Source organism: Sinocyclocheilus anshuiensis, unplaced genomic scaffold, assembly GCF_001515605.1.
Source record: "Sinocyclocheilus anshuiensis isolate Anshui unplaced genomic scaffold, SAMN03320099.WGS_v1.1 scaffold326, whole genome shotgun sequence".
In the NCBI taxonomy this organism is placed as follows: Eukaryota; Metazoa; Chordata; class Actinopteri; order Cypriniformes; family Cyprinidae; genus Sinocyclocheilus; species Sinocyclocheilus anshuiensis.
Genome location: NW_015546098.1, coordinates 402,528 through 421,929, shown reverse-complemented (window position 1 = coordinate 421,929; position 19,402 = coordinate 402,528). Strand labels below are relative to the sequence as shown.

General features: G+C 36.1%; 1 protein-coding gene across 11 annotated transcripts in view; it reads right to left on the bottom strand.

Annotated features, from left to right (window-relative positions):
- LOC107700301 (slit homolog 2 protein-like) overlaps positions 1-19,402 on the bottom strand; it is a 79,353-nt gene that overhangs the window by 5,115 nt on the left and 54,836 nt on the right. For 3 of the 11 annotated variants that reach the window (XM_016501914.1, XM_016501915.1, XM_016501923.1), the window contains 25 exons: positions 18,985-19,128; positions 18,101-18,264; positions 17,607-17,630; positions 16,704-16,724; positions 15,647-15,797; positions 13,668-13,742; positions 13,433-13,576; positions 13,088-13,231; positions 11,393-11,559; positions 10,994-11,126; positions 10,672-10,740; positions 9,624-9,695; positions 9,233-9,304; positions 9,064-9,135; positions 7,831-7,994; positions 7,669-7,701; positions 7,323-7,447; positions 6,179-6,276; positions 4,721-4,860; positions 4,530-4,556; positions 4,127-4,220; positions 2,188-2,325; positions 1,858-2,098; positions 1,620-1,750; positions 648-802 (listed from right to left, as the gene is read on the bottom strand). In XM_016501914.1, the coding sequence (XP_016357400.1) occupies positions 648-802; positions 1,620-1,750; positions 1,858-2,098; positions 2,188-2,325; positions 4,127-4,220; positions 4,530-4,556; positions 4,721-4,860; positions 6,179-6,276; positions 7,323-7,447; positions 7,669-7,701; positions 7,831-7,994; positions 9,064-9,135; positions 9,233-9,304; positions 9,624-9,695; positions 10,672-10,740; positions 10,994-11,126; positions 11,393-11,559; positions 13,088-13,231; positions 13,433-13,576; positions 13,668-13,742; positions 15,647-15,797; positions 16,704-16,724; positions 17,607-17,630; positions 18,101-18,264; positions 18,985-19,128 (2,798 nt within the window). The remainder of the gene's footprint in view (positions 1-647; positions 803-1,619; positions 1,751-1,857; positions 2,099-2,187; positions 2,326-4,126; positions 4,221-4,529; positions 4,557-4,720; positions 4,861-6,178; positions 6,277-7,322; positions 7,448-7,668; positions 7,702-7,830; positions 7,995-9,063; positions 9,136-9,232; positions 9,305-9,623; positions 9,696-10,671; positions 10,741-10,993; positions 11,127-11,392; positions 11,560-13,087; positions 13,232-13,432; positions 13,577-13,667; positions 13,743-15,646; positions 15,798-16,703; positions 16,725-17,606; positions 17,631-18,100; positions 18,265-18,984; positions 19,129-19,402) is intronic. The other 8 variants (XM_016501922.1, XM_016501924.1, XM_016501917.1 and 5 more) reach the window with 7 other exon arrangements.

Sequence of the window (19,402 nt, the reverse complement as noted above, 5' to 3'; positions counted from 1 at the left end):
TAAGGGGGTTTTAAGCACTCCGCATCACGTCGTACCTAACAACGCCCCTTAGCTGTTATAAATTCACTGTAAACCACGGCTTCACGGGGCTTATTGCTTTAAGTGAATATGATGTGAGGCTCCCCAAACACAAAAATGTTTTAATACACCCTATTATTCAATATTAATAATCATTATTACAACATCAAGAGCAATAATTGACAATAATGATTTTTGTCATAATGCTGCAGCCCTACATCATTTTTAATGTATAATCTATATACAGTTATAACAGTTTGTGGTTACTGGTAACGTTTAAAGTATTCTGATTGCCTGAAGTAATTGGTTAAATTTAAAGGAACACCCGGAGATCGACTGAATGGGTTCGAAAACGGTAAAACTCAACTGTTTAACTCTAGGGGAGTTGGAAAATGAGCCTATTTTCAAAAATAGTGGAGTGTTCCTTTAAGTATTTGGCATTAATAAGGTAATTTAAAAAGTGGCCCAGGGGGCAAATATTGCCCCTTACTGGAAAAGTTCATTTCTGACTCTGTTTGATAGCATACATAACATTAGAATTTTTTTTCTTTCTTTTATTGATGTGAATTAATTCCAGGGTTAGAAGCAGCACTAACCACTTTTCAAACAGGCGAGTGTGTTTTACATACCACCAAGATAAAGCGGAGCAGGGCTGGGTCCTGGATCGGGACTGCTGGCAGTGTTGATGGATTTGGGGCTTCCTCCATCAATAGACAGAGACAGAGACTGATCCTTTGCCACCAGCTCCACTACATGAAAACTGCCATCATTTATAGTCTCAACACTAGAGAGAGAGAGCAGAAGTGAACAGTGAGGGTAATACCTGCAGATATGACCTGAGCTGAGCTGAGTTATTGACCGTCTTAAATGAGAGCAACTGATTAGACTTCAGAGGACTAAAGGCACGATTTTTCATTACTACAGAAAAAGAAAAAAAAACAAGCTTTTTAGGAGGTCTGTCACCCTAACCCTTTGCCAATTATGCTTTAATTTCTGTGAAAATGAAAACATCAACCAAAGCTAAACTTCAGTTTAATGTTCCACTGTTGCTTCCACATTCAAATATACAAAGTAAAATTAAAATCTAACGTATATCACTGTAAATAAATAATGATTATTTTAATGGCTTTGAATTTAAACCATCATACATACAGGAACTATGAAAATATAATAATATGGAAATGTGCAAGTTACTGTAAGCTATGTTTAAAATGCAACACTAAATTTTATACCATAAGTAATACTATATGCAACATTATTTTAAAAAATATATTATTTTTACAATATATTATATTAGAACATTTTTTTTTTTTATACTTTTAATATTATTTTTGTCTTGATCACTTTTTATAATTTAAATGCATCCTTGCTGAATACAAGTATTAATTTCTTTTCTTTTTTTTTAAATCTTAACTTTTTAACAGTAGTGTGTATATCAAGTTCGCAGTAAATATAAATGAACTTAATTGAAAAAAGAAAACGGATATGTCCTGATTTAGATGTAGCTTATTTTAAAATGGATAGTTTCAACTCTGAATTCTGATTGGATGAGCCATCTTCAGTGCTGTAAAAGTGTGACCCCAGTATAAACGTGTGTGTACCTGTAGATGGCAGATGGGGGGTAGGATCCGGAGTCATAACTGACTCTCAGTCGTCCTCTGTAGAGCTCCACTGCAATGTGTTCATTGTCTCCTTTATACAGCAACACTCCATTGTCCTCATCTGTGGCGATCTATGACATGCATACAGAGCACATGAGTGCATCTTCAGTGAAGAATTAGCTCGATCTCTCTCTCTCTCTCTCGCTCAAGCAGAATGCTCTTTAAGCGTGTGCTGTACCTGTAGTGATATATTGGCCTGTTCTGTAATGAGGTTGGAGGGAATCTGCAGGAACGATTCTCTATTGATGAAGTTGACGCTGACCAGCTTCTCACAGTGCACGCCCTCGTAACCATGGAGACACTGACACACAGGATCCATGTCCTTGACAACACACTGTGCGCCATTGGCACAGTCATAGTGGTCACACGGACTTGTTCTCGGCAGGACCATCGGAGGGGAGAACTCGCAGAACAACCCACTACACACACACACACACACACACAGTGAGAGCCGTATTTCACATGGTTATCTCTGATGATCTGTTCCTGATAAATGTAGTGTGCTCACCTGTACCCTTCTGGACACACACATGTGTAGCCATTCACTGCATCAGTACACTGAGCTCCGTTTTTACACTTATTATCTGCACAATCATCAAAATCCACCTCACAGTGCTCCCCGGTGTAACCTGGAGTACACTCACACCTGCACAAACACACAAAATCACCACATTTAACACTTAAAACTCATATTGTCACCTTTAACTCCGATAAATATCTTTTTTGTCCATGAAATTTCTTGACAAGCACAGTTCTCTTTCCCTCTGTATACAGACATTTTTATTATTAGAAATTTTTACAACAGCTAATAGCTTTATTTACGTCACAGACATGAATCGTAATTTCATCCTGGGGTACAAGGACCCCCAGTGGGCCGAAAGAAGGTGCAAGTCGAAAAGTGTAGAAAAAAGGAAAAAAATTTTAACAAAAAGAAAAAATATTTCTCTTCATCCTCAACATTCAAGAACAGTTTGTGCTTTTATGTTTGCTCACTGAGGGTTGTATATCATCCATTTCTGTAAAACCGCTTTGGAACTATATTTATTTATATATATTTATTTATAGTGAACCCAACGGGAGAGCTGTAATGGAATATCAGAACACAAACACAGAGCAGAACCTCAGAGACTCCAGCTGCATTCCACACAGATCCAGTGTTGTGTTAACATCTGCACCAATGGGCATAAAAACACACAAATGAACTTATGTGGTCTGCTGCTCACACATATCAGCAGAGAAACACACACACACACACACACACACACACCTGATGGTTTCTAACACAGTGATTGTTCTGGTGTGGTGGAGAGAGGAATGAAATTAAAGTTTAGATGAGAGAGGGAGAGGAGAGAGAGAGAGACGAGCCATAATATACAAATTATACAAATACTGTACCATTCAAAAGTTTGGAATCAGTAATATTTTTGTTTTGTTTTTGAAGTAAGTCTCTTATACTGAACCAGGCTTTTATTTGGCTTTGCATTTATTTGATAAAAAAAATTACTGAAATTTTGCATACATATATATATATATATATATATATATATGTACTGTATATATGTACAGTATGTATATATGTGTGTGTGTAAAAATATTTTCTAACAATATAAGTATTTACAATCACTTTTTTAACAATAAAAGTATGCATTTCTTTCTCCAAACTTTTGAACAGTATTCAAAAATACTGAATACTGAAATACTGAATACTGTATATTGTTAGAAAACATTTCTATTTTGAATAAATATTTTTTTTTTACTTTTTATTCATCCAAGAATGCTGAAAAAGTATCACAGTTTCAAAAACAAAATATTAAGCAGAAATAACTGTCTCCAACATTGATAATACATCAGCATATTAGAGTAATTTCTGAAGATCATGTGACACTGAAGACTGGAGTAATGATGCTGAAAATTCAGCTTTGATCACAGAAATAAATTATATTTTTAAGTATATTAAAATTATTACTTTAAATTGCAATAATATTTCACAATATTACTGTTTTTTCTGTATTTTTGATTAAATAAATGCAGCCTTGATGAGCATGAGAGACTTCTTTTAAAAACATAAAAAATATTACTGATCCCAAACTTGAGTGGCAGTATATATATAATTTCTAAATATTTATGTAAATATTTCACAGAGTTCAACTTGTGGTTAGTCTTTCTTTCTTAATCTTAATTATTTTCTATAAAGCTTTGAATTAAAAAAAAAAAAAAAAAAGATTTCATTCTACAAACTTTGCAAATGTGACAAAAGCAGTTTAGTAACTTTCAAACACAGTGCTGTTTCCAGACGGATGAATAAAAACCTGTGCAACTGTATTTATTAGACAGAAAATCAGACAGTTCTTGCCAAACTGTAAAGAAGGTGAAGAAAGTAAAGAAAGTGGATTTATAGTTTGAGGCTAAATCTATAATACAGGCAAGTGGGGATCTTAATGACTTACATGAATCCCTTAGTGGTTAGAATACATTTCGAGTCGTGCTGACACAGGTTTAGCTCTGAAGCGCAGAAATCCAGTTTATCTTCACACAGCTCCCCTGCACACACACATACACATTATAAACAGACAGAAAGAGTGGGAGGTGTAGGGATAGTCACAGAAAACAAGAGTCGCATCGTGTGTAGGATAGTCTCTGATTAATCATCTTACAGTGGGGAAGATGACAAAATACCAATACTCTGAAGAACAACAATACAATACAGCTCTATTGACAGAGTACCAGCCAGCGAAACATCAATGAGTGTGTGTGTGTTTCATACGTTAGAAAGCAACGAGGACGCACTAGCCAGAAACAGCAAAGATAAGAGACAGACAATGGGAGGATGAAGTGAAAGAGTCAACTAACCTTTCTCCACCTCATTATTATTAGCAGCTAGTAGAAAAAGAGAAACCAGTAGCGAGAGAAAGACAAAGAAATACAGAGGACGCATTTGACATGTTAGCATGTTAGCTCAAGCAGCACATTGGCATCAAACACAGAGCACAGAGAACACAGAGCATTGCGCACGTGACTGTCCTTGTGTTTGTGTGGGTTACCTGTGTATTCAGGTGAGCAGAGACAGGTGTAGTTGTTGATCCCATCCACACACGTAGAGTTATTCTCACAGTCATTATCTTCACAATCATCGATATTTATCTCACATTCGTCGCCCTCAAATCCATCTGGACACACACACCTGAACATACACAAATACGACTTCTTAATTCTTTTGAAACGTTTAATTCACTCTGTGAGCAGTGTTGCTATTCTATAAATGTCTCTCACAGTCTGTCTACATATGTTTGGGTCCCTGCTTCAATTTTTTTACTATTTCATCACAAAAGTGTAAGTATAGGTGCTTAGAAATTATCACATCATCTTTTTTTCAGTTTTGGGGTCAGTAAAACATTTTTCTGGAAGAAGTTACTCTTATTCAGCAAGCATGCATTAAACTAATCGAAAAACTAATCAACTTGATGAGCAGCAAATCAGTATATTAGAATGATTTCTGAAGGATCATGTGGCATTGAAGATGCTGAAAATTCAGCTTTGCATCACAGAAATAAATTACATTTTAATGTATTTTAAAACAGAAAATGGTTATTTTAAATTATAATAATATTTCACAATATTACCGTTTTTACTGTATTTTTTATCACATAAATGTAGCCTTGGTGAGCATAACAGACATCTTTCAAAAACATTACAAAATCATCCCGACCCCAAACTTTTGAACAGTAATGTATGTATGTGTGAATAACATTAGATATATCAGTTTGCATTTCATACTGGAATGTGTAAGTATTACATAAGTGTTTATATGAGCATTCAGTGCTATACACATATGTACGACTACTTACATAAGTTCATGCAAGTGTTTTATGTGTGTATGCGTGAGTGAAGATTGATTTATACCCTACACAGTGCAGCATTCACTTAAGCTGGTTTAAATTCAAATTTAGTAATAGTGAGTTACATTTATGATTTATGATAATACGCTTATCAGTACATTATCAGGTTCCAAATTCACACATGTTTGAACCCCAAGTTGACTGAATATATTAAAAGAGCTGTAGTGTTTTCACTCTTTGGGAAATTGCCCTATGAATGACTTACTTACGGTTGTCTCTGCACATTAAACTGGGGCAGAAGAACTTATTTTATGCATCGTGCGTGTCTGGTGTATTACATTACAGTATATAATCAACATGTAAAGCAGAGGTTCTCAAATGAAACTCTTCTTATTCACCATCTCCCTTGATTGGCTGATTAAGTGCATGAGTGAGCTCAGATCAGTTTCAGACACTTCAGTCTGATTAAGACAGATTAGACACACTCTGTCCATAAAGTATATTCATTACCGGAGCAACAGGGACACACACACACATCTGAGCATTTACTTGATTTACTAAATGAAAGCCACATTCAACATGGCCTGAATACAATAAAGGAGCTCTTGATTGGTCTCATATACACGCCATTTCACTGATGACGATGATCAAGGTCTGTCTCACCAGTGAGTGTTCTCCTCTCCATCTTTCAGATGACAGATGCCTCCATTCTGACAAGGGTTACTGATGCACGCATGAATCGGTTCCTCGCAGTCTTGGCCCTAAATGAACACACAGGTTGCATTACAAATCCACATTGACGCTTCAGTCTTTCACACTTGCATATCCTCACGTACAAATGTTACTCTATACAAATGAGTATACGTGTGAACTCTCTCCCTGCCAGTGTGCTCAAAGTTGCCAGTTGCCGCCAGCATTTTTGATAATTTTCACAGAATTTTCATTCATATCTGAACATGCAATATGTCAAAATAACAGAGCCTCTGCTTTTAAACACACACACACCAAATGTTTTATTCTAGCTTCATGCCTTCTTTTTTTCATCAACACTTGAATGTGGGTCAGTTTCATAAAAAAAGCAACATTTTGAACAAAAAGTTGAGAAAATGGCATTTTTGTCAAAGACTATGTCTGGATCAGATTCAGACCGATGATCAAAACACAGATGGAGTCAATCACTTCCAAAGCTTCACAGTCCTAAAACACTTCTTCAGTCGACATTTCATTCAGTAACGTTAGGCAGTTTTGATTTACATGCTGTTTAATGATTGATGATGGCGTTATTTTACATATGCATCTGCTTGCATACGCAACCGCTTGTTTCTGCTTCTTCTTTGCTTTGTTTTGATCCAGACATTCAGTACTCTATCAGAAGATGTGTAATTGCGCCTCCTACTGTATAACAGTGAAAACACGGAAAGACGGAAACTTCCATCAATGGTGGGGAAAGAGATAATCATCCAAAGAGCAAGATGAAACTTCTGTGCAAATTTGGATTTGGTTTATGGTACTTTATGTATTTGCCATTTTACTGCCTGGCATGTGAAAAGTCTGCTGTCTTAAAAAGTATTAGCACCCCTTTCCTCAAACAAACCACACCATCTCATCTTGTACAAATATAACACAAAAGGTTGTGCATACAAAGTTCAAAGGGTCATATGATGCTATTTTAAAGATCATTATTTTGTGTATTTACAATCAGCTTGTAACACTCCAAAGAGAAAGGGAAACTTGAAATCGCATCCCTTTAATACATTAGCAAGACCACTAATGAGATGCTCTTGTTTGTGTTTAAGGGTGTACATACCTTAAAACCATATGGACAGGTGCATCTGTAAAAATCGACGGGATGGTTACTGCAGGTTCCGTCATTCTTGCAGGGGTTGGATAAACAAGGGTTACATTTTGCCAAAATGCTTACAACCACCGGACCTATGTAAAATACAGAGGACAAAGTAATTACACAACATGTTATACGCACAAACAGAAACATAACAAGCACAGACTTACAAACACACATAGGATTGAACAGGTAAGGCATCACAAACCAATACAGGTCAAAGAGGTCACTTTAAACCTGAGGAAAGGTTGGGTGGCAGATACAGGGGGCCGGGGTTTAAGAGCTCAGACTGGGCTCTTATTGACTTGCTTACCTGGCACAGGAAAACCACAAGTCCCCGGCACCTCTACAAATGTACCAATCAAACACATTACTTACAATATTAACATCAGAGCATATTAGCTAGTGTTAGAGTTAGTACTAATGCCCTCTCTGTGACAGGATGAGTGTGTCTAAAGTGCACGGGTGGGTTTACCTGTGCATGTCAATTTTTTAGAGGGTGTAGTCAGCAGCAGTTTGTCGGTCATCTCTCCAGGACCGGTACACCGTGCAATTCCAGGCTCCTTGTAGCCGCTCTTTACCCAGTCAGAGAGCCACTGCATGTGACAATCACAGTACAGAGGGTTTGCTCCCAGAGCCCTGCAGGAAACACACACATATTACACGTCTTCCCCAAAAATGTGGATGATGAAAAAATAACACAATGTAACAAAAATTAGTTTGACTTAAATTTTTGATGGTTCTTCTGTAATTCTGTGGTGCTGATTATTATTGTACTATTTATTTTCACGTAGCATTTTGGTAAATATTTAGGTCAGGAAAATTTTAGAACTTCTATCATTAATTATGAAACATTGGTTTAGTACAGAGAAGTTTTTGTACAAATTTTGCAGATATATTTATTTTTTTAAGATATTTTGCTTTTGCAAGGATGGGAACATTCTATTAGTTTCTGTAACATTCTGTAATATTCTGTAATATTCTAGTGCTTTCTGGATCATTCCAGTCATAACAGGCAAAAATCATCCGACGTACACTTCTGAAGTTTTGGACGACTCGCTTTTGCTAACTGTTTATGTTAAACTGTTGTTGATAGCTCAGTATTATCATTTTTACAGTATGCATGAGTAATAACAGATAATCTTGTATAAGTGTCAACATATGTTTTTAGTTTTCCTGAGCGCTGTTAATGATACACAAAACGTAATGTGTTTTTCGTATTCAGCATGTCAAACTTCATAAAGAAACATTAAAAATAAAAATAAAACAAAACTTAAATAAAATAAATAAAAAGCACACACCTAATGTGACTTTGATGTGATTTGGTTTTAATAAATAGTATTTTTTTATATAAATGTATTATTTATATAAACAATAAACATTATTATATTGGTTGCTTGACAATCTTGTGTACAGCACTCTATAGATTTGTTCTACTCGGCTGTCAGTCATAATTACACTTGTGAAATTGATCTATGGGATTTATTAAAAAAAAGGGTCATCATGGGAGACCGAGAACTCAAGCAATCTGTGGCTGCAGAACCCCAAGTTCAGACAGAGAAAGTGTTTCAGTGTGTTTGTGTGAGAGTAAAAGAAAGAACCAAAGTACATCCAGCTGTCAAAACCTATTTGGTGCACTCATAAGTGCTTGTGTGTGTGTGTGTGTGTGTGTGTGTGTGTGTGTGTGTGTTCATTCTGAGGTACTTACAGGTGGGAGAGCGAGGACAGATCTTTGAAAGCTCCATCTGGGATCACAGCAATATCATTACCATGGAGAGACCTGCAGAGAGAAGAGAGAAATTAAGCCATCCAAGAGAGTCCAAAACACATAAATCAAAGTCTAATAGCAAAGACACACACATCAATGAGGTACTCACAAGAGGCGCAGAGACTTGAGGCCGTCGAAAGCTTTAACAGGAATACACTGCAGTCTGTTGTAGCTTAATATTCTGGGATGAAACAAAAGATATTACAATGTTTGCACAGAAGCGTCAGGCCATGCAAAAGTGAATTTTGCAAAATAAATTACTGAAACAAAGATAACTTAAATAGTTAAGTTAATAACAGTTATTGTAGGTCAAAAGTGTAGTAAAATGTGTCTAAAAGTGGTGGTAAAAAAATAACTTCATACACATACTGAAAAACACATACTGCACAAAATATAAAACTGTTAAAATTCACACAAGCACAATGCACAGCTACAGACATACACAACCATAAAAACACACACAGACACAATCTGAAGCCATAGATCATGTTGACACTCACAGGGTGAGCAGCTCAGACATGTTACTGAAGCTGTGGTTGGACAATGTGCTCATCTGGTTATTACTCAAATCACTGCAAGAAAACACACACACACACACACACACACACACACAAAGGCAGAGTGTTATTATGAGCCACAAGAAAATCAAACACTTAAAGCCAACATTTAGGGTAAACTGCAATAACAAAATGTTGCACAGCACTAAAAAGCACAAGATTCTTTATATTTAGGATTATTTAATTTTGTTAAATAAACAAACATTACATTGTTTGTTTTAAAGATAAACTGACTTTTTGGATGGAATATTTCAATAAAATTAACCCAGATTGCAAGGAATTACTTATTACACTTTCCATTACTTGGTTTAATGCATGGTATAAGACAACGCACACGTGAACCTCCATGTTAAAGACACTCAAATGACTGAACTTATCAATGCAGTGACCTTTAAAACTGCAAACAGCAAACACCAATCATGTACAATAGTTATGCATTAGGCATGAAGTCAAAATACAACATACAGAAGCATTCAACAGCCTTGATGCATGAAAGGACTTTTCTGTGTGGGTCTGATTTCTAAGCCTATTTAATTTGCATTCATCAAAATAATACAATATGTTAAAATGTTATAAACCTACAAAAACCATTGGCAGTCTTATGAATTATTTAAAACCATATTTCAAAGATTTTGATCATTCTTTATGCGCATAAAATAAATACTTAACAGTAATGTAGACTGAAAAAAATTAGCTATCACTCATTTAATTGATGAATTTGCATTTTGCGTGTGTACTGTATAATGCTCGCTGTTAATTAGTGCTTAATTCATTCGGTATGCTTGGTGGAGATGGACTATTGTTCTCATAGTGCAGGAAATAAGAGGAAAAGCCAAAATAAATACAGCTACAAACTTTCGGATTTTCTGGCAATGGCTGGATGAGAAAATGGATCAAACACCATATGTACAGGTCTGCTATGATTGGCTGGTTTTAACTGATAACTGTGAAGTATTTGTGATTGGCTGACTCCAGAGAGGGCTGTACCTACATGAGAGTGAGGTGTTTATAATTGGATAGTTCCAGAGGGACTTGCGTGAACTGGTTGCCATCGAGATAGCTATCAGAAAAGGACAAACAAGTTATTACTCAAACGCAGAGGAAATAGCACATTAGCAACAGTGTAATAGGAGAAACTTCAAAGACGTATATATAGCAGCCGTGTATTGTTTCAGACGTCAAGTATGTGGTTGGAGACAGCTGGGTTTACAAAAAAACGTGTGCCTGGATCCGATAAGGGGATTGTTTAAAATAGCCATTTATTATGAAATTGCTGCGAGGTTTGTGGCCATAGTGTTTTTGTGCACACTCACAGTTCTGTAACGTCTTTAGGAATGCCTTTGGGTAAAAGCTTAAGTCCTTTATTACTGCAGCGAACCACCGTATCCAAACACGAGCACTCGGCAGGACAGCGAGCCAGGGGCGAACAGCTATTCTCATCATTACCTGCACACACACACACACACACACACACACACACACACACAGAAAATTAATCAGCATGCTAATGTTCTAATTTATCACATGTCGAGAATGATCTCAAATGAGCTTTCTGATGTGAAGATATGCAGGGGTGACTGTTTTTGTAAGCTTGCTTGGAAAGATAACACTGCATAGCAGATCTTATCAGAGCCCTATTAAGAGCTAGAAACAAGATCTTCTTACACACATGCATATGTATTAAACACCCCCACACACACTCATAGCCATACCGTCTTCGCAGGCAAAGTCTTGAATGGCTACATCTTGAATAGGGATCTCCTTAAGAAAGTATGGGCTCTGACAGCGAGGGTTTCCCGTAACGATCCGTTTCTTACGAAGCCATTCCCCCAGCCAGGCCAGATGACAATTACAGTTAAACGGATTAGCCAGCAAGTTCCTGTAAGAACATATAATGGAAAAATTATGCAGCGAATATTTAGCAAAAGCTTACAACCGAATGCTATGTTTGAAAACCTAATGAGCTGCCCACGGAGGCACACTACCGTCTTAAAAAGGCAGACAACATTAAAGGGGTCATGAATTGAGAAATCAAGTTATCCTTGATCTTTTGGTCATTGTGCTATAAAACATCCTGTAAGTTTCAGAATTCAAAACTTTCTAGTTAGTCTAAAAACAGCTTATATTGAAGCCAAGCTGCTAAAACGACTCGTTTCTGAATTTCTCACATTATCACATCATATGAAAGCCTGCCTCTGCAGAAGAAGATCAACGCCTGTTTCTGCATCACTGCCTCTTTAGCAGCGGAAAAACACAGTCTTTGCATCGCCTTCCTTCTGATCCCAACATTAGGAAAGAGTGGATGAACTTTGTTTTTTATCAAGTTCCAGATCACGTCAGTAAGTCCTTTGTGCACTTCATTTGATCACGGATACATGTTTAAACGAGACATAATTCGACAGGATTTTCAGAGAGATTGAAACTAAAAGACGATGCTGTGCCGACTATATTGGATCAAAAACAGGACCGAAAATAACCTACTACTTCTAAATGATGATGTTAAAATCTTGTTAACATTATAAGCGACATTATATAGTCCAGTTTTTTGTGTTTGAGTTTCTGTTTATGTAGAATGATAATGATAATTATTAATGATTTATTATTGGTGTGGATGCTATATAATTTACAGTGCTGGGTAGATTACTTGAAAATTGTAGTCTGTTACTGATTCTAAATTACATTACACATTTTAGGTAATGTAATCAGAGTACTTTTTGATTACGTTAGATTACTTTTGACCTAACTTATCTATCACATTGATTTAAAAAGGATAATCTTGTAGCATATTGATATTAAAAATACAAAAAGAGAATGAAAATATATTAACAACATGAAGTGCATTGAACATTACATGATATCAAGGTTCGTGGTAAGTGCTAATAATTAATTAAATAATACAAATCAATAATTTTAAATGAACAACAATCGAAATAAATCGTTTACTTAAAAGATGACATATTTTTTGCATGTCCTGTGACCATTAACCAACAGCCGTAAACATGCAAATGCGTTACTTAATTATTATTAACTTCAAGTAAATAGAAAGATATAGAAAGGTAAATTCAAAAGATGAAAGGAATAATTATGGAGAATCAATCAATTATGAATAATTTATTGCTATTGTGTAAATAGTATGTAATCAAAAAAGTAAATGTAGTCTGATTACGAGTATTTTAAAATGTAATATAATCCAATTACAAGAATGTTATTTTTGGAATCTGATTACGTAATCCAGAATACATGTAATTAGTTATTACCCAGCATTGAATATAATTATGGAGTGAACGGGCTATTTAGATGAGGATGTTCCCTTAGAAGACAGTCACCTATTTAGGCAGCTAACTCGGTTTTGGAACAGTGCTGAAACAAAACAAAACACTTTGTTGATACTCTGGTTTGATACTCACAGTGTTGAGAGGGAATGCAGTGTGTCAAAGGCTCCCAGGGACATGGAGGTGATCAGGTTATCATAGAGGGAGAGCAGCCTCACAGAACTCAGACCAGTAAAACTACTGTTATTGACACAGCTTATCTTGTTACTCCTCAACATCCTACACATGACAAACACACACATACAATCGTTTAAAACAGCCAGAAGCTCCAAATGAGATTCGGTTTGGAAAACACAAACCAAGGTGCACACACCAGAGAATAGAATCATACCTAGATACAAATTTTGCATGCACGGTGCATGCACTACCCTGAAGTTCAGTCAAGTTATTCATTGGGGTGTGCAAGCATGTGATACTCACAGTGTGCGGAGACCGCCAAGGCCTTTCAGCATGCTGTAGTGGACGCTCTCTAAGCGGTTGCTCGTCAGTATGAGTTCATTCACTCCACTGGCCCCCTCAAATGTGCCCTCCTCAATATCTGTGATCTTATTGTTACTGAGGTTACTGTAAAACAAAGCAAGTTGCCAAGGTAATTTAAGTGATGGTCGCCTAAACTGTGTAATGACAGATAACAATGACACAGAAAGAGACTTACATTTTGCGCAATTGAGGAAGCTTCTTAAAGATTCCTGTAGCCTCCAGCACTGTAAATTCATTATTGTTCAAGCGGCTGCATGGAAAACAAATCAAACACACAACACGCAAGTAAATTATTTATTGATGAATGAATCTGTATGCATTTATATGTTTATAAGCAGGGATGCACATACTCTAAGTGGTGCGCAGGTGCGACCAAAATAAAAATGTGCTGGGTAAATAAGTTCAGAGCACCATTTAGATCGACTAACTGTAATACTGCATAAAATTTCCATTCGATCTGAAAGCATGAATCTAGGCAAAATGTGAAACTGTGACATTTCATTCACTGACGTGCTTCACTCGGCAGAGCTAGCTAAAACCAGCAGCACATATATGTGACTCTGGTTTGTTAGGATAGGACAATATTTGGCTGAGATACAACTATTTGGAAATCTGGAATCTGAGGGTGCAAAAAAATCTAAATATTGAGAAAAGCACCTTTAAATGTATTTTTGGCTATTGCTACAAAATATACCCCAGTGACTTAAGACTGCTTTTGTGCTCCAGGGTCACATATTTACTTGCTGGCAACCCACCAAAATAAAAGCTTGCCGATTTTAGGTTTGAAAATTATGAAAATTCATATAAAAAAAGGAATAAATGAAAATGTAAAAATTAGCATTGTATTTTTAAGTGTACTATAAAATAATTTTACTTTTTATTTCAATTAAATTTACTTTATTTAAAATAAAAACAAAATAAATAAAATGCGATAATACTATTATTACTATTATGAATTATATAATTTTTTTGTAGTTATATTTAATGGGCCACAATATGTGCAGTGTGAGCACCAAACCAAATCTCCAGGAGCTCTCATGAGAACCAGACTGAAAAACTTATGTGCATCCCTGTTTATAAGTAATAATTTATAGCAAGGTTGTGCACCATTCACAATTTAACACAAAGCTTAATTTAATTTAATTGTATTATTTCGCCTCTTTATTAACAAACTTTTGTAGTGTTTTTTGTAGTGGAGGACTGGATGCAAATAGGGATAGTTCACCAAAACATTCTGTCATCAATTATTCACCATGACGTTCTAAATCCATAAGAACCATAAGAATTAATCTTTAAAATACAGTTATTATTATTGTTGTTGTTGTTATTTCTAATTTCTGACTAGGATAAAGGATTTCTGTACCTCCATTGAAAGTCCAGTCCGCCAAAATTAGTCTAGACATCGTAAAAGTCCAGACAAAATCATGGCAATCCATATGAATCAAGCTGTTTAATCCATCTGAAGAGCCATAATTGCTTTATATATATGACATATTATATATATATATATATATATATATTTATTTTTTTATTTTTTTTTGCCATAACTGGCAAAAGCTATGAAAACTTTCTGCTCCAATTTATATAAGAAAAATATTTATTGGGTGTGTAGATTCAGTAATGAGACACAAAAAATTAAAAGTTCAAGGACTACTGAAAATTATTTACTGAAGATTCACATTGAAAGTGATAAAACATCAAAGTGTGCTAACAGAAATGTGCCTGCATGTTCACTAAAAAAGAAAAGGAAAGGAAAGGAAAGAAAAGAATGCTTTACATGATGAACAGATTTAATTTAGGCTTTTATTCACATTTTAACATTGACAAACACTCACACATAGAGAACGTCAAATATGGTAAGCGTGAGCTCAGATGTGTTTGATGCACGAGAGCAAACCTCATTGATTATTGAGGAAGCTCAACTGGCTTGTATAAAATGCGAGAACAAACCTCACTGGATTTCTTTTACAATCTCAAAGTTTTGTTGGAATGAACTTTCAATGGAGGGACAGGTTTAAATAAAAATATCTTAATTTCTGTTTCAAAGATGGATGAAGATGGGTTCGGAACGAGTAAACAATGTTTGGTGAGTAAGTGAAGACAGAATTTTAATTTTTGGCTGAACTAAACCTCAAAAGAGAGAGAGACACTCACAGTTCTGCTGTATATTGAGGTATGTGGTCCGGGATCTTTGTGAGCTTTTGTCCAGAGCAGTCCACTGTGGTTCCTTCACAGCGACACTTCTCTGGGCAGGCCAGGTCTGCGAAGCAATCCCCACCTAGTTTCGACCGGTAGTCCTCCACACCTACACACATAACCATACACCATTACACACCACACAATCACAAAAAGAGAGTGTATGAGAGAAATAGAGGACAGAGAGAAAGAGAGAAGGAGAAGAGTAGGCTTGAAGGAGTCTGGGTGGAAAGGTAGAGTGGTAAAAGTAGAGGACCACTGGGAGGGAGGACGTTAAAGTTAATTGTGCTAGACCAGAGGAAACTCAGTTATCACCATGGCAACATGCTATCGGGATTATCATTTTTAACAACACATAAAGCCATGCTGATGTACTAGCCATGGCTTTAGAGTGTTGTGTACACACACACACACACACACACACACTTATAAGGGGGACAAAGACGATACACATATTCTTAACTGCACATCCATACAAAGACAAACACACACACACACACACACACACCAAGGTTGTCTCTTGTTGCTTGCCATGCTGTAGATGCTGCAAGACCTTCCATGGTGCTTGACAGAACCATGTATTAGTCCGAGTCTGCAACCACATGGTTAGATCAAGCACAAAGGAAAACCCCGCTGAATTTCCTCCACAAGACACAGAGAGAGAAAGAGAAACAAAGATAAAGAATGAGATACTACTTTGTTTAGCTGGGATAAACTAGTAGGAGTAATGGAGAGAGAGAGAGTAACAGAGAGAGGAGAGATGTGGGGAAAAAGAGAAGAGAGAAACAGAAGAGTGTGGCAGGAACATTGCAGCTGTTGTACGGTAAATAAACACATGAACTAGGAGTTATACACACGGTCAAACACACACATACATATTCCAGTCACACTCTGTGTTTCATTAACCTCTGAGCACATTTTCACATATATTTGGGGTCCTGGTCTGTGATTGGTTGGGGTTGAGGGGGAGGGGCTTGTAGGGTGACACCTTATCGGTCATGTGCCAGTTACTTACACTTATTGATATGATGAATCCCTGAGTGTGTGTGCGAGAAAGGAAGAGAGAATATGTAATACACTCAAACAATCAAACCCTCACGCTGGCGAATTCTGGAAAACCTGTGTTTCAGATCCATGCCACTGTGTGCTATTTGTGAGCATGCACACAGCAAGAGTGAAACTGATCGTGTGACCATCTGATAGCAAATAAACACTAGACTCAAGCGCCTTTGTGTGTTTGCTCATCTAACAACTTCATGTATAACCATCATACTGTATAAGTAGTTTGATTTAAACACATGCCAAGTTCTTAGTATTCATGTTGTTTTATATATCATTTTTAGGAAATGCATACATTTAATTACTGTAAAAACATTTATTAAATGTCTAAATATATTAAAAGCATTTTAAAGACAATGTAAATTTTTAATGAGGCATATTCTTTATTAAGATATCAGGATATCTGTTTTATCCTGACATTTGAATTTTCAAAACATCAATTCAAATTTAAATGTAAACTATTTAAAAGTTTTGAATTTTAATCAACTGCTGCTGTTTTTTTTCACAATAGAAGAGGTATATTCAAGTAACTGTATGTGTGAACTGCGTTTATAATGTATTTTTGAATAAATTATTAGATTCTGACAAAAAAAAAGAGCATTGTCATTTACCCACGTGCTACACAAGAACAAAGCACCATTATGTGTAGCTCTTCTTTGCAAATACAGCAAAAAACTCAAAGCAGCACACTTGTGTACTTCAAGCAGTCTGTTTCTCTAGCATTCTGGATCTTTAATTGTGCACAAAAGTTTTTTTTATCTGTATGATAATATGCATGTAATTTGCATGCATTAGTGTATTAGTCCAAAGGTTTTTATGCAGTACACACACAGACAAAATGTTTAGTAGCTGAACATACCTGGTATAAAATATTGTTCTTTAGCTAAACAAAGAGAGATACACAGAGAACTGAGAGGAAGGCTGTGTGTGTGTGAGTGTGTGTGTGTGTGCGTGTGTGTGTGTGTGTGTGTGTGTGTGTGTGTGTGTGTGTGTGTGTGGATCAATAAATGAATATGTATATTGATCAGAGAATCCTGCTCATTTACAACCCCACAGCGATCAATACTCAACTGACAACCACTAAACTAATAATACCCCCCCCACACACACACACACACATTTGCATTCTGATTTATAATCTGCTTACAGGAGAAGATAACTCATTCTGAGACCCTCAGGACTTTGTCGTATAAGTGAAAGCTGACTAAGAAGTTTCCACCCCTAAACACATACACACATTCCTGACACTAAAGTCCAAGGTCAGGAACAGACCGGAAGAGTAGGGTCAAACAACTCAGCGTCTGCAAGCAAGTCTGGCAAATTACCAAAAATGACACACATGCGTGTATGTACCTGAACAGCGGAACTTTTTGCTCTTGATCTGGCCGATGCGTTTGTTAGCAAGGCGGCGGGGACTGGTGCATCGAGCTCCGCTGGTCTCAATCGGGTTGTCTTGCAGGTAGTCAGCTAACCACTTCAAATGGCAGTCACACATGAAGGGGTTCTGGGCCAAATGACTGATAAATATAAAATATTTAAGAAAATTATGAATGACGGTCATAGTTAAGGTGTGCTATTTCTTGACAAACCAAATAGAGTACACTCAAATTTTTGACCAGCCTGAAATATGACTGAATGGAATTGCTCATACATGGGCCTAATATTCCATACCAAGAGTTGTTCAAACATGACATTATAAAGAGATGATATTTATACGACAACCAAAAAATTAATTGATATATAAAATTTGCACTTTTGTTTTATTCCTTAATGTTTAAAATAAGAGCTTTCAATAAAATAAAATTATCATGATTAATCTCTTGATTTCCAACCAGTCTTTAGAAATCAATAACACCACAAATCAGTGTATACTGTATGTATATATATATATTATTTTTTTTTGTAACTTACTAGTCAAGTAGTCTAAAAGTAAGAACCCCTCAGAAGATAGTCAAAAACAATGTGTATATATGCGATCCATCTGAATTACTTAAACTATGAATCAAAGTGTTAAATAATTCTAGATAACTTATTATCTGAATTGTTCTTATTTTATATTCCATCAGTTAAAATTTACAACACTGATGGCAACAAAAGCAGCAGATGGGATGAATGAAAATGCCAATTCACTCTTGCAAGATATAATGTATTCTTTTGTTTTTGTTGTTGTTTTCTGAAATCTTAGCTACAGCAGAGTGTCAATCATTTTGCAACAAATGTTACTTAGAGTAACTCACAGTGTTTGGATGGCTCGGAGAGAAGAGAAGGTTCCCTTTACAATGGTCTGGAGTTTGTTGTCATAAAGTGACAGAAGATTCAGATTCTGCAGGTCTTGGAAAGAATCTACGCGCAAACAATTGATCTTGTTCGCATTAAGCAACCTGTTGGGATAAACATTTGCATGTGACATTTTACACAAATCTCTCAGACAAACCGGACAATCTATACATGCGTTGTAAATTGAGATATTATAAATGCTATACACAAATAGATTAACATTTCTAGACAAACATATGAGTGAAAAAATCCCTATGGTCTCCAGACTCATTTACAGTGCCTTATAGGAGAACAAAGTTGTGAATAAACAGAGGATTTATTTTACAAAGCAGCTTTCGTATAAACAGGATTTACATGTTCTGCATCTCCTGCAAAGCA